The sequence below is a fragment of the Neofelis nebulosa genome, chromosome 3 (assembly GCF_028018385.1).
Source record: "Neofelis nebulosa isolate mNeoNeb1 chromosome 3, mNeoNeb1.pri, whole genome shotgun sequence".
Lineage (NCBI taxonomy): Eukaryota > Metazoa > Chordata > Mammalia > Carnivora > Felidae > Neofelis > Neofelis nebulosa.
This window is the reverse complement of record NC_080784.1, coordinates 98535912-98551049: the sequence shown is the minus strand read 5'-3', so window position 1 is coordinate 98551049 and position 15138 is coordinate 98535912. Positions and strand designations below refer to the sequence as shown.

Sequence of the window (15138 nt, the reverse complement as noted above, 5' to 3'; positions counted from 1 at the left end):
TTGGATTGCTGAAATGTTATTCATTTATGACTATCTCAAATTTTAAAAATCCTACATTACGATGCCTCAGTTTTTAAAATGCTGTTTTGCTGGTCTACTGAATTATTATTCATCATTTTTTAAATGATTGGGGTTGTCAGGATTACCACATCCCTCATGAATTATTTCCACGTTCATAGTTAAGATGGTATTAGTTTCTAACAATGCTAAGTTCTGTAAATTTTTACCTTGCAGTTTAAAATTTTTTAATGGACATGACCTCATGTAGCCCTGTTTTCATCTACTTCTCATTGCTAGCTTCCGTTACCACTAGGCAAAGAACTTGAACCTGCCAAAAATACTAAATATTTAATTATGTTCTTATCTGGTGTATTTTATGTCAGAGTTGTGTTGTTTGCCTAATTGAGGGAGTAAAATATGAAAATAAGGACTTTATGTCATATATATATATATATATATATATATATATATATGTATGTATTAAACTAAACATACTTAGTTCTCAGAGATGGCTGGCCATCTGTGTAATGGAAAACAAAAATTGAGAATATACCCCAGTCTCTTTTAAGTCACCAGCAATTGCTAAGTATAAAACAAAGTCAGTATTTTTTAAAAGGCCCTGAAAATAGCAAGTTAATCTTTTCCATTCTTCATCCTCTCTAGTATATCTAAGGTTGTTAAATATTAATTTAGTACAAATATGACATATAAAGTTAGAAATCTGATAAGCATCACACCCTGAAGATTTAAATAAGAATATAAAATGATTGCTCTTATTTTTTCTTTTGTGAAAGATCAGGAAAGTGGTATCCTTCTGGGGGTGCAGATTTTGTCTTTTAATCTAACATATGGAAGTAGACTAGCCAAGGAAGTTAACTTAGAGACATATCTAGTGTGAAAAAGATTTCGTAAAAGATACTTTTATGTGGCACCTCTTGCTCTTGTTCAAACTTATGTAAGATGAAAGATTGAAAACAATAACAAAAAAGACCCAGTTATAACTTCCAGGAATTTGTCATTTGGTAGCAAAGATTCCTAAATAATTTAGACATTAGGCAGACATACTCGTTATAAAACTTTATTAGATATGAGGGGAAGGTGGAAAGAAGAATTGTCACTGAGATAGGAAAAGAGTGTGAGAAGTCTTCTTGAAAAAGGTACTATTAGAATTGGGTCTTGAAGGAAAATGTAGCATTTCACAATGAGAGAACTGCATGAGTAAAATAAATGATCTATAAAATAGTTTTAAGTTTTATTGATACTTTATGTGCTAGGGATCTTACATACATTGACTTATTAGACCTCCAAACAGTCCTATGAAGTACATATCAATATCTGAATTTACCAATAAAGAAAGTGAAGCTTGGAGAGGTTGATTTGCTCTGTCTGCCAGGCTCAAAATCAGGAGGTGGGAGTGGTTTCTAGCCTATTGTGGAAATGGTCAGTGGGCCTGCAGATATGAAGAATTAGAGCTGGGGGGGGGGGGGGAGGCTTGGGGCAGTGTTTCCCAAGTTTACCTTAATCTAGGGATCATTGAGGGCTGAGAGCATTTGTTTAAAACAGAGATTTCTAGGGCAACTTCCCTGGAGATTCTGATCCTTTTGAGGTGGGACAGGTCTTAAAATCTCTATGTTTAACAAGAACCCCAGGGGTTCTTTTGATCTGGCAAGTTGGGCACACTTGATTAACTTGATTAATGCAGGAAATAAAGCATCTAATTCCTAACTGGTGCTCAATTGTTTGTAGAACTGGAATCTTTTTTTTTTTTTTTTTTTTTTTGAGGAGACTACCTAGTTTGGAATTATTCTCTAATGTGGTGGCGTTGAAGGTTTTTGAGCAGCGCATGAAATCATTAGCTGTTTATAGAGAAAAAAAAGAGTGTCATTTATATGCAGAAAATGTGGGGTTTTTTGTTAATATTTAGAATGTCTTTTTTTTTTTTTTACTTCCAATAAGATGCTTTTAAAATATTAAAATTTTTATCACTGGAGATTGTGGTGAGAATAAGTATGTATATTTTAACATGAAACAAGTATAACTATTATATTGATTCCAACTTTTTAAAAAATAATATTGTTTCTCTGATTTTAAAAGTAACTACATTTTTGGACCTCAGTGCTGATGGAAATATTTGTTTCCCTTCCTTCGGGGATCCGTTCTCTTCAAACTCCATTGCCCTCCTTCGTTTTCACCTGGCAAGGTTACCTTCTACTTACCTGAGAAAATAAACACCATTATGTATGGAGAGTGTCTCAACTTCCTGACTAAAACTGGCAAATCAGCATCCACACCTGCACCTTCGTTTAGGATCCAGTTTTAAAGAAGACATGTCAGCAAGGTCATGTCCTTCCACCTGTCTGGTAGACACCAGATTCTCCTGCCACCTCAAGGACCTCTTTTGCCCCATTATCCTGTTATGAACTAGTCCCCTGTTCTCCAGTCTGAATGATAGATAGACCTCTTTTAAGGAAAAAAGAAAAATCTGTTGTGGACTTCCAGGAATGAATTAAACTTTTTAAAATTATAATTTAAATAAAAAGTTATAAGCTCTGTGCTCTATAGCTCTCATATAAGATAAAAACAATTTTATAAATTAATTCAAATTAAGACAAAGCAATATTCAACAGCTGGTATACAACTATGAAAAAACACTTTTAGAATTAATGTAATTTAAGTTGAATCTCCAGCACTCATCCATTGAGATCATAAAATATTATATCCTTTAACTTGTTATAACATGAATATTCCCCCTTGCATTATTCTTTGAAAATACTTCTATCATAATATTTATATTTCATATAGAAAAGTGTATTATTTAACTTTTCCCCTATTGTTGAATATTTAGATTGCTTTCAGCTTTCCACTTTCACAAACTTTATAATTGTTTTTACAACCTTTATTTTCTTAGAAAAGATCTGTAATAGTTGAATTACTAGATCCTGAGGACGAAATATAATCAAGTAGTTAATGACAGGTTCAATTTTTGTGTGGCTTGGCTGCCTTCTAGCCATGTGACCATTAAGATGAATAACCCAAGCTTCAGTTTCCTTATTTTAGTATAAGGACCTTTACTTCATAGTATGTGAATACGTAGTATAGTATATCAATAGAACAAGTAATTTGAGAAATGGCTGACTCTCAATAAAGGCTAGCTATTATTTTGTACTTAGAAAAAAATACTTGTAGGTATTCGTAAATTACCGATAAAATTTACCAGTTTACATTTCCAATTTCAGTGATAACACTTCATCAAATTATAAAATTACAAAATGAACGTGCAGTTGATTTCACATTGCCTCTTATTTTAAGCAATTTACATTTGCTAGGGAAAACTATACAAATGTTTGCAACTGTGAAACAGTAAGAAAACCAAAGAAACATTGGAGCGTATTTACATTTACACCTAGTGGACTTTGCTTAAAAGCTTCCCTTCCCAGCACAGATGCAGAGGCCCTGTGGAAAGGTACGGAGGAGTTTCCTTTACTTCATGGGAACCCCAAGCTGAGTGCCTCTAAGGCTTCGGGCAGCTGTTCGGCTTAGAAACATAGGGCAAAGTGCAAACTAGAAAAAGGGAAGAAAAAAATGGGTCTCCGCTGTTAATAAATTATAGTACTCTAAAGGAGCGCGTTTAGGAGACTCTAAGTGGTGAAGTTTTAGCTACTTATATTCCTCCAACTGAGACGCCCTCCTGGAAGTTTCACCTCGTTGGCTTCTTTCAGTAGCTCCCTCTCTCTCTCTCTCTCTCTCTCTCTCTCTCGGGAAAGCTTCCTCGTCTCCCTGGCAACTCAAGCTGCCACCAATTGCAGCCAAAGATTGGCGGTCACGTGGCCTTTGCCCTTTCCCTAGCGGAGACAACATGGCGGCTACGGCGAGCCATTGCTGCGAGATTTGAATTAACACTACTAGTAACTACTGCATCCTTGATGATGGCGTCTCCGGTTTCGTATGGTTCCCGTCAGAGCCCAGATGAGCTCCCTGGAGACCATTCTTCACAAGAAGATGAGGATTGCGATTATGAAGATCGGGTCAGCGACTCGGGTTCATATTCCTCAACCAGTAGTGATTATGAGTAAGATTCTTGAAGAGGGACAATTAAGTCCATTCTTTCAATCCAGAGAGTGTACACTTGGGCGGGGGGCGGGGGGGGGGCGGCCTGCCAGAGTGTTGGAGTAGTTGGGATTGAGTGTTTGAGGTTCTATAATTAGTGGGATTTATTTGAGCCACATTCCAATTGTGAGGGACGTGAGCCGAAATGACGTGCCGTTCTTTGCTGTTGTAGGTTTTTTATGATTATCAGATAAGGCTCTCCTCTTTGTGGAGTGTTCTATAATATTTAACTATATATCTGTTAGAATGTTCACAAAACTCTTCGTTCCTATGTCAGTGTCTTCTTATGTGGTGTTATAATCTTTGTGACTTTAGTGGAGGGATACCCTACACGTTTTATAAGTCAACTATTTATTTAGATTTTTTTCCCTGTTATAAAAATGGATATATATAAAAAAGAACTAAAATCCACTGATAGTCTTCACCATCAAGGACAACCTGTCAGCATTTTGGGGTATTTCTGCTGTATTTTCCTACACGTTCTCATGGTTTTCTGGTTTTCTTCTTAATGTCATAACATAATTTTTAAAATACAAAATATCTAAATATTATTTTCCACTTTTTAATCTTTAATAATAGTGAAAAAATTATTTTGATTCATAAGACCCAGTGCCTCTTTAATTTTGAAGGAATCTATCCCTTACTGCTATGGATTTAGACCTTTTTAGAAAAGTAAATTAGTGGTAGTTTGAAATAAATGACTAATAGTGAAAAGGTTTAGGTGCCAAAACATCAAGCAATCCCATAATAGACTACCATGCACATTCAGTTTTAGGATGATATTTTAAGTGTATTTAGGAATAAATGGTTACAAGTATTTAATGTGTATTTAGGAGTAAAATTTACTTGGCAATTATTTTCACCTATGGGTATGTAAAAAAATTTTACCATTATCGTTAAAAGCATAGGGGAAGAGCAGTCACTAATGGCTGCTTACCATACTCTAGAGGCTCAATGAGGACAGATTATATTCTTGAAGACTTGAACAGATTTTAGAGGATCAAGTATTTTGTGTAATCTGCTGTGGTCATTTAAAAAATAATTACAAAATTATGGTTATCAAGAGAGGCACTGGAAGGAAATATAGATTATGGGAAACCTTATTTGGTCTTGCTGTGGGAGTCATAGATCTTGTGAGACTCAAGCTCTTGATTTCTCTACATCTTAGAATCACACACTTTTAGCCCAGAGAGAATCTGTAATTTGCCCATGGTCACACAGCTAAATCAGTGTAGAGATTTAGGAGGCCTCATTTCGAATGTAGTGCCTTGATTTTAATAGAATGAAGACAAATGAGCTAGTCCTCACTTAAATTCCTAGGAAATGAGTAATCTGGAGACCTTGTGTTAGGAAAACTTGTTAATTCAAAGCATTTTGTAAATCAAAATACATGTGTGTATTTCATATATATATATTTAAATGGTCATTAAGCTTTCTACATTAGTCATTCACTCATCACTCCAGATGTTCCAGTGTCTTTATCCTCCTAATAGTAAAAGTACAGTAAATCCCTTTTGTAAAATGTTTTGCTGGTCTATATTTCAAGTCCTATCAAGATTCAGATTTTATGTCTGCCCCTTCTTGATGTGTAGGTCATGGGAATTGATTTGCTGATCTGACCAGGTAGGCTTCTGTTCTGCTCCTATTTACCTATCTAATCTGCAGAGTCAGCAATGCAGAGGTGATCCTCCCAGTTTGGACAAGATCACTTCTTTTTTTTTTTTTTTTTTTTTAATGTTTATTTGTTTTTGAGAGAGAGAGAGAGACAGAGCACAAGCAGGGGAGGGGCAGAGAGAAAGAGGGAGACAACAGAATCCAAAGCAGGCTCCAGGCTCTGAGCTGTCAGCACAGAGCCCATTGCGGAACTCACCTCACAAACCGCGAGATCATGACCTCAGCCAAAGTCAGACGCCTAACCAACTGAGCGACCCAGGGGTCCCAAGGACAAGATCACTTTTTGATCAAAGGCATCGGGATGTGAACTTAATCTTTGTCATCGAAGCTAAGAGATCCGAATTGCCCATTGTTTTTCATTGCCTACATGGATGATATTGAACAAGTATGCTAGGGATGCCTGGGTGGCCCAGTTGGTTAAAACATCTGACTTCGGCTCAGGTAACCATCTCGCGGTTCCTGAGCTCGAGCCCTGCATCGGGCTCTGAGCTGACAGCTCAGAGCCTGGAGCCTGCTTTGGATTCTGTGTCTCCCTCTCTCTCTGCCCCTCCCCTGCTCACGCTCCATCTCTCTGTCTCTCAAAAATAAATAATAAACATTAAAAATTTTTTTTCAAAGGAAGTTTATGCTAGTTGTTTATTCATATAAAATATTCTTAACTTTCAGTGTCCTAATAGTTAATTATTGCATATTCTTTCTGGTAATTATTATTTCATACATGCTTTCTAACCAAAAACCAGTTTGAGCTGCATGTGATTGTTAATACAGAATAAGGTGATCATTTTGGGGATAAAATTACTTTAGGGTATGTTCTGGTGAAGTACTTTTAGTAAGTTTGTTTAAGACTTATATAAGAGGACAATTTTAGATTAGAAAACACATTGGCAAGTCCCTGAGGATACTTCAGAGATAATACTGGTAGATGAGTTGAGGAAATCAATGACTAGTTTTGGTATTGAAACAATGGAAATCATACATTTACTTTTAATAATGCCAAGTTCCTTTCCTGTGGTTTTCTTTTCTTTTAACTGTTTTGATCTGTACACACCTATTTTCAGAAATACTACAAATTCTGTTTCCTTCCTTCTTTTCATTTGGCTTATTTGTTTTGTTTCTTAAATTCCACATATGACTGAAATCTTATGGTATTTGTCTTTCCCTGACTTACTTCACTTAGAATAATACTGTCTAGTTCCATCCATGTCATTGGATTTCATTCTTTTTTATGGCTGAGTAATACTATTCCATTGTGGATGTGTATGTGTGTGTATATACCAACTCTTTTTTTTCCCCTCAGATCTAGGATTAGGGTTCAGTTTAGGGCTAGAATAAGGGTTAGGGTTAGGGCCAGGGTGAGGTTATGTGCCTGTTATCCTGCAGGTCAGAGATCTCTCCAGAGGAATGTGGAGAGGGTTAGGGTAAGGGTTAGTGTTCAGGTTTGGGTTAGAATTAGGTTAAGAACTAGGGTTAGGATTAGGGTAAGAGTATATGCCTCATACCCTGCAGTTCAGAGACCTCTCCAGAGGTTAGATTTGGTGTTGCAGTTAGGATTAGGGTAGAATTTAGGGGTTACTAGTTAGGGGTAGCGTTAGATTTAGGGTCAGGGTTAAGGTTAGGGTTTAGGTTTGTGGTTGGCATCCTTTGCTGTGGTTTTCCAGTTATTCAACTTTTGAGGCAACATTTGTTAGTACAGATTGGTCAGAGTTCTCAATTTTATAACTTAGATTTTTGTTTTTTCAAAGTGAATTTTTTGTTGTTGCTAGATTTTTTAAAAGCTTGACTTATAGAAAGAGGGATAATTTAAAAAGAGAATTTAGCTATAAAAAGCTAAGGAACTTCCACTGAAAATAAGAATAACTGGAGAAGAAGGGAAATATGTCCTTTACAGTTTTTTTCTGAGATTTTTTTACCATACAATAAACTTCATGTATTTAAAGTGTACAGGAGTGCCTGAGCGGCTCAGTTGGTTGAGTGTCCAACTCTTGACTTCCACTCAGGTCATGATCTGAGTGTCGTGTGATTGAGTCCCCTGTCAGGCTCTGTGCTAAGCCTGGAGCGTGCTTTAAGATTCTCTCTCTCTCTCTCTCTCTCTCTCTCTCTCTCTCTCTCTCTCTCTCTCTCTCTCTTTCTCTCTCTCTCTCCCACTCTCCCAGCAGGCTGTGCACTGTCAGTGTAGAACCCAATGTGGGGCTCAGTCTCACAACAGTGAGATCATGACCTGAGCCAACATCAAGAGTCAGATGCTCAACCAGCTGAGCCACCCAGGTGCTCCAGAGTTGCCTCTTGTAGCAAGTTTTCTCGTCTTCATCAGAGGTTTCCCAACGTCCTCCATATCTCCAGGATGGAAAATGCTATGTATTCTAAGAGGCAGTGTGGCTAAAGAGAAAGCTAAAGCCTGAATGTGCAAGCATTTCTCTGAAATCTTTGTATAGGTGACCTATTAAAGATGTGCTTTTCCTCCTTTTAATCAAACTTTTTTTTCCTGAAAATTTTCAAATATGCACAAAAGAAGAAAGAAGTCCCCTATGTGCTTTCCTTTAACATGAAAACTATCTTCCTGGTATTGAGAAGCTTTACGGGCCTTCATTTATTCTGGTTTTTATTTTAAAATTTAAAATACTAGGATAATTGTGTTAGGGTAGTGATACTACTCTGTATGATACTGTAGTGATGGATGATACATGTCATTATTCATTTCCCTAAGCCCATGGAATATACACCACCAAGAATGAACTTTAATGTAAACTGTGGATTTGGGGTAATTATAATGTATGAATATAGGTTTATCCGTTGTAACAAATGTATCCCTCTGGTGGGGGATGTTGATAATGGAGGAGGCTGTGCATGTAGGAAGAAGAAAGTATATTGGAAATCTCTGTACCATTAGCTCAATTTTGCTATGAACTTAAAATGGTTCTAAAAAAAAGAGTATACTAAATCATTTTTCTATAGTACTCAAAAGCTTGGTGGCCTCCCAAATAAATTCCATATTTGCTTTTAAAGCTGTTTTAAATCTGTCCCAAGCCTCTCTGATCTCAGTTTTGATGATCTTCCTTCTTTAAAGCTACCTATATTCTTGCTTGTCTTACCTGGGGCTGCTATTTTAAAAAGAGCATAGACTGAGTAGCTTAAATTATTTTTTCAATGTTTATTTATTTTTGAGAGACAGAGAGAGACAGAGTATGAGTAGGGAAGGGGCAGAGAGAGGGAGACACAGAATTCAAAGCAGGCTCCAGGCTCTGAGCTGTCACCACAGAGCCCGACACAGGAGCTCGAACCCATGAACCGTGGACCTGAGCTGAAGTCAGACACTTAACTGACTGAACCACTCAGGTGCCCCTAGGCTGAGTAGATTATAAACAACAGAAATTTATTTCTCACAGTTCTGGAGGCTGGAAGTCCTAGATCACTGTTCCAGTACGGTCAGGTTCTGGTGAGAACCCTCCTCCAAGTTGTGGATTGATGACTTCCATTTGTACCCCCACATGGCAAAGAGCAGAGGGAATGAACAAGCTTTCTCAAGACTCTTAGGAGGTCATATCCCATTCACGAGGCTCCATCCTCATGGCTTCATCTACTCCTCATTACTTCCCAAAGGTCTCATCTCTATACCATCACATTGAGTGGTGGGGTTTCAACATATATATTTTGAGGGGACACAAACATTCAGTACATAACATTACTACACAGAAATATACACCCTCTCTCATACATATTGTATACTTTCACACCTACACTTTTACCTACTTTGTTTTCTCTGAAAGACCTTTGCTTCCTATCTTGTCAAAATCATTCAGTGTCCCACTTAAGTGCTACCTTCTCCTACAGCCTTTTTTGACACCTCTTAGACTTAATTTCTCCAAACTTGACTTTCTTATAGCAGTTTTTGTTCCTCTGTTTTGGCACTTGCATTTAAGCTAGGTGATGAGCCTTCTGTCTGTCTGACGTCTTTAAAAGTACAAAAATGCCCTATCAAAAAATGTTTTTGTTGGTCTATGATTTCAGGGTCAGATCTTATCTCTAAACTTAGTGATATGTAACATGCTCCATTAAGCTGAAAGAGTTGGAGGTAGGGAATGTGGTCCTGGGAACAGGGTCATTAGCATAGTTCCAACGAAGATGTGTTCATGATGTAAAAATTTATTTCGTGCAGTGAGTACACAGTGACTAGTTTACTGATTGATCCCCTCCTTTTCTCTAATATGCTTTACGTTTGTAAATGGTGACTGTGGCTAGGCTAGAAAGAATACCAGCCCATCCCCGGTTCCCCACCCTTCAAGCTGCTATGACAGATTTTAACCATTAAAATTATGGCTTTCTTTTAGAAAACAATCAAAAGACTTCATAGGTGAAAATTAGATATTGCTGGTAGGCAGAGCACAGAAAAGCATGGATAGACCAGTACTGAACAAACACCAGAGAGCAATGGTATTCATTTGTCATGATGTTTTTATTGTGTGTGGTTTTTCTCTGTCCCTAGAATTGTCCTGCTGTGCATATTAGCACCATGTAACTATGTGTGTTGGCCACTTTGGTGTGCTTTTGCCTACTAAAAAGGAAAAAAAAAAATTCTGTAACAGGTTTGGAGTAGTAGCAAAAGTCTGTTTTCCTTCAGGAAATGAACCAGTAGGTTTGACTGTTCATAACTTTTCTTGTGATGGCTAAGAAAATTCTAATATTACCAATTGATGAAAAATACTGACAATATAAAGACCTGAGAGATTCAATAATTTAGAATAAAAAAATTAGTATCAGTATAGAATTCTTGAATATGAATTGAGAAACTTATTTGCCTTATCTGAAGTTCATTTTCTTTAATATAGTTATGTTACAGTTTATGTAAGTGAACTTGCTTATTTGCAAATTAGCAAGTCTGTCTTTGGGAAGAAGGATTCTACTCATGTTTACTACATCCGAGCCTTGAAAACCAATTAAAGTGTTCTCAAACTTTATGAGCAGACTGAATATACAGTTATTTCTGTTTAGAAAACAAGTAGAATAAACAAAGTAATCTCACTGAAAGACACTTACACAATGACAACTTTGCAGCTTGTACCATTGGATCTCAGAAAAGAGATTAAAGCATTCTTATATTATAAAAATCTGAATTAAAGCAGCTAGAGTTAATGCCTTTTTAAAAATAAACATTTTTTTGGAATAAATTTAAATTTTCAGAAAAGTTGCAAACATAGTACAGAGTTCCCATATATCCTTCACCCAGTTTCCCCTGATGTTAACATCTTACACAGCTATGGTATATTTGCCAAAACTAAGAAATTAATTAACGTTAGTACGGTACTGTTAAATAAACTCCAGACTTTATTTGGATTTCACCATTTCTCTACTCATGTCCTTTTTCTGTTCTAGGATCTAATCCAGGGTAGCATATTGCATTTAGTTATTAAGTGTCCCTAGTTTCTTTTGGTCTGTGACAGTTTCTTAGTTGTTCCTTGTTTTTCATAACCTCCATCACTTGGTTAAGGTAATGTCTGCAAGGTTTCATCACTGTGAAGTTACTATTTCTCACTTTCCATACTCTCTTCTTTGGAAGCATGTCACTAAGTCCTGTTCATGTTAAAGGGGAGGAAAGATTAAGCTCCATCTCCTGGAGTAGGGAGTATAAACATGTAACAATAATTTCTTTAATTTTGTTATGAATAATAGTTGCAGTGAAAGGTTGGGTTTTCCTTGTAGTTGTTTTTTTTTGTTTGTTTGTTTTGTTTTGTTTTTTAATTTTTTTAAACGTTTTTATTTATTTAAAAAAAAATTTTTTTTAACCTTTATTTATTTTTGAGACAGAGAGAGACAGAGCATGAACGGGGGAGGGTCAGCGAGAGGGAGACACAGAATCCGAAACAGGCTCCAGGCTCTGAGCTGTCAGCACAGAGCCCGACGCGGGGCTCGAACTCACGGACCGTGAGATCATGACCCGAGCCGAAGTCGGCCGCTCAACCGACTGAGCCACCCAGGCGCCCCCGTTTTTATTTATTTTTGAGACAGAGAGAGACAAAGCATGAACGGGGGAGGGTCACAGAGAGAGGGAGACACAGAATCTGAAACAGGCTCCAGGCTCTGAGCTGTCAGCACAGAGCCTGACGCGGGGCTCGAACTCACGGACTGTGAGATCATGACCTGAGCCGAAGTCGGACACTCAACCGACCAAGCCACCCAGGCGCCCCATCCTTGTAGTTGTTTTTAATATACCCTCTCCTGTTAGAACTAGTTTGGAGTACAGTCTTTACAACTCTGTTAAGCTTTCTAGCACTTAATCAGTTATGCTCTTGATGCATCTAAATAGGAATTAATCATTCAGAGTAGGAATAAGGAGCTTTCCAGGAATACTGAACTATGGGAGCCATAGAGGCAGCATCTTTTGCTTTTTATGCCAACAGCACTTAGGCTGGAACCCAGCAAGTAGAGATCACTGGAGACATCTTCATTTATTGCCAGGGGTTGGAAGAGTGTAGAAGTATGAGTGCTGTATCTAATAAAGTTGTAAGTTTCTCTACATTTTTGACTCTGCCAAGCAAGAGGAAAGGAACTAACATTTTTTAATTTACTGTTAGTAACAGCCATGTGAAGTTGCTATAATCTGTTTTCCAGAAGAGATGAGGTAAAGCTTAGAAAAGTAAAAATGTCAATAGAACAGAATTTGAATCCAGGTCTTTGTGACTTCTCAGTTCATTTTCTTTTTACTATACATGTTGCCTTCTGTTTTCAGAGTCTCATACATTCATTTCCTTGTCTTTAGTCCTGTTCCACTTATCTCTCTTCTTTTAATTTCTTCTTCCTCTTAAAGTGAAGTATTATTTAAATTTAGAGGTGAGGAAAAAGGATCTCATTCATTGCTGGTGGAAATGTGAATTGATATGGTCTTTGGGTAAAAACATATAAGTATAAATATAAGTATAATCATAAATATAAATAATATAAATATAAATATAAATATGTGGTTGCTCTATCATCATCCATAAGAGCAAAACAAAAACTGAACACAAAGCTAATCAGGAGGTGAATGACCAGAAGTGCTACATCCTTGATAGGGTTTAATGCAACCATTAGGGGTTTCTAAACTGTAGTGTTCAGTGATAAATGATAAAGGTATGTACGTATATATACATATACATATGTATGTGCACTTTTGAAAAATATATGCAATTGCAATCACATATATAAAGAGTATATAATAATTCTGGTTTTTCAAAAACAATGACAGAATAATCCTCTTTATGTTTTTACATGATTTTATGATTTTAAGAACATGGGTATCATGGATATATTGTTTATGTCAGTAAAAAGTAGGTAGGGAAGATAACATGTATTATAGTTATGGTCACATTTATATAAAATAAGTCTGTGCATATGTATGTATAAAAAGATGCATGAAAATAAAGTCACCAACTAGAAATCTAGTCGACATTAATTCCTTCCTTCTCTCATCATCTCATGTAAACAGTCTCAAAGTCCAGTGATTTTTAAGCATTTCTCAAATGTTTTTCTTACTTTCCATGTTTTCTGCCATTGCTTTAGGTACCTTCTTGGCCTGGACTACTAAAACAGCTCCCTAACCATTCTCTTGACTTGAGTCTTATCTACCTAAATTCTTCTTCCATTCTCTTGTCAAAGTAGATCTATCCAGGGATATCTGACACCTAAATCTCTACCTAAAAGTCTTCATTGATGCCCTCTTACTTATGCTACAAAATCCAAACCCCTTGCCATGGTCTAAAAGGTCTTGCAAAATGAGGACTTGACTATTTTTCCTGTCACGCCCCACCTTTGGCAACCATTAACTAGCTTTGTTTTGTTTTGTGTACAAGATTTTACTAAAATTCTGGTTAGTTAACATACAGTATACGTAATAGTAGTTTCAGGAGTAGAATTTAGTGATTCATCACTTACATACAACACTCAGTGCTCATCACAAGTTCGCTCCTTAATACCCATCACCAATTTAGCCCATTCCCCACCCACCTTTCCTCCAGCAACCTTCAGTTTGTTCTCTATAGTTAAGAGTCTGTTTTATGATTTCCCTCTCTCTTCCTTTCCCCCTGTGTTTATCTGTTTTGTTTCTTAAATTCCACATATGAGTGAAATCATGGTATTTGTCTTTTTCTGACTGATTTATTTTGCTTGGCATAATACCTAGCTCCATCCACATCATTGCAAATGGCAAGATTTCATTCTTTTTGATGGCTGAGTAATATTCCATTATATATATACACACACACACACACACACACGCATATACATACATATACACCACATCTTCTTTATCCACTTATTGGTTGATGGACATTTGGACTCTACATAATTTGGCTATTGTTGATAATGCTGCTGTAAACATTGGGGTGCATATATCCCTTCAAATCTGCATTTTTGTATCCTTTGGGTTAATACCTAGTAGTGCAGTTGCTGGATTGTAGGGTAATTCTGTTTTTAACTTGAGGAACCTCCATACTGTTTTCCAGAGTGGATGTACCAATTTGCATCCACCAACCGTGTAAGAGGGTTCCCCTTTCTCCATATCCTCGCCAACATCTGTTATTTTCCTGTGTTGTTAATTTTAGCCATTCTAACAGGTGTGAAGAATATCTCATTGTAGTTTTGATTTGTATTTCCCTGATGATGAGTGATATCAAGCATCTTTTCATGTGTCTGTTGGTCATCTGTATGTCTTCCTTGGAAAAATGTCTATTCATGTCTTCTGCCCACTTTTAACTGGATTATTTGTTTTTTGGGTGTTGAGTTTGGTTAAGTTCTTTATAGATTTTGGATACTTTTACCTGATATGTCACTTACAAATATCTTCTCCCATTCAGAAGGGTGCCTTTTAGTTTTGTTGATTGTTTCCTTTGCTGTAAAGATTTTTTTATCTTGATGAAGTCTCAATAGTTCATTTTTGCTTTTGTTTCCCTTGCCTCAGGAGAAAGTTGTTACGACACAGATCAAAGAGGTTGCTGCCTGTGTTCTCCTTTAGGATTTTAATGGTTTCCTGTCTCACATTGAGGTCTTTCAACCATTTTGAATATATTTTTATGTATGGTGTGAGAAAATGGTCTGGTTTCATTCTTTTCCATGTTGCTGTCCAGTTATTCCAACACCATTTGTTGGAGAGGCTGTCTTTTTTCCATTGGATATTCTTTACTGCTTTGTCAAAAATTAGTTGACTGTATAATAGTGGGTCCATTTCTGGGTTCTCTGTTCTGTTCCATTAATCTCTGTGTCTGTTTTTATGCCAGTACCATACTGTCTTGATCACTACAGCTTTGTAATAAATCTTGAAGTCTGGAATTGTGGTGCCTCCCCCTTTGCTTTTCTTTTTCAAGATTGCTTTGGCTATTCGGGTAGTCTTGT

The 15138-nt window shown here is 36.7% G+C and overlaps 1 protein-coding gene across 3 annotated transcripts in view; it reads left to right on the top strand.

Moving 5' to 3' along the window:
• INTU (inturned planar cell polarity protein) overlaps positions 1-15138 on the top strand; it is a 95794-nt gene that overhangs the window by 4868 nt on the left and 75788 nt on the right. For 2 of the 3 annotated variants that reach the window (XM_058721428.1, XM_058721427.1), the window contains exon 1: positions 3824-4069. The exons of the other annotated variant lie outside the window; for it this stretch is intronic. In XM_058721428.1, coding sequence (XP_058577411.1) covers positions 3924-4069 — 146 coding nt within the window. In that variant the 5' untranslated portion in view covers positions 3824-3923. Of the gene's footprint in view, positions 1-3823; positions 4070-15138 lie in introns of those variants that run through there. 3 annotated transcript variants of the gene reach the window in all.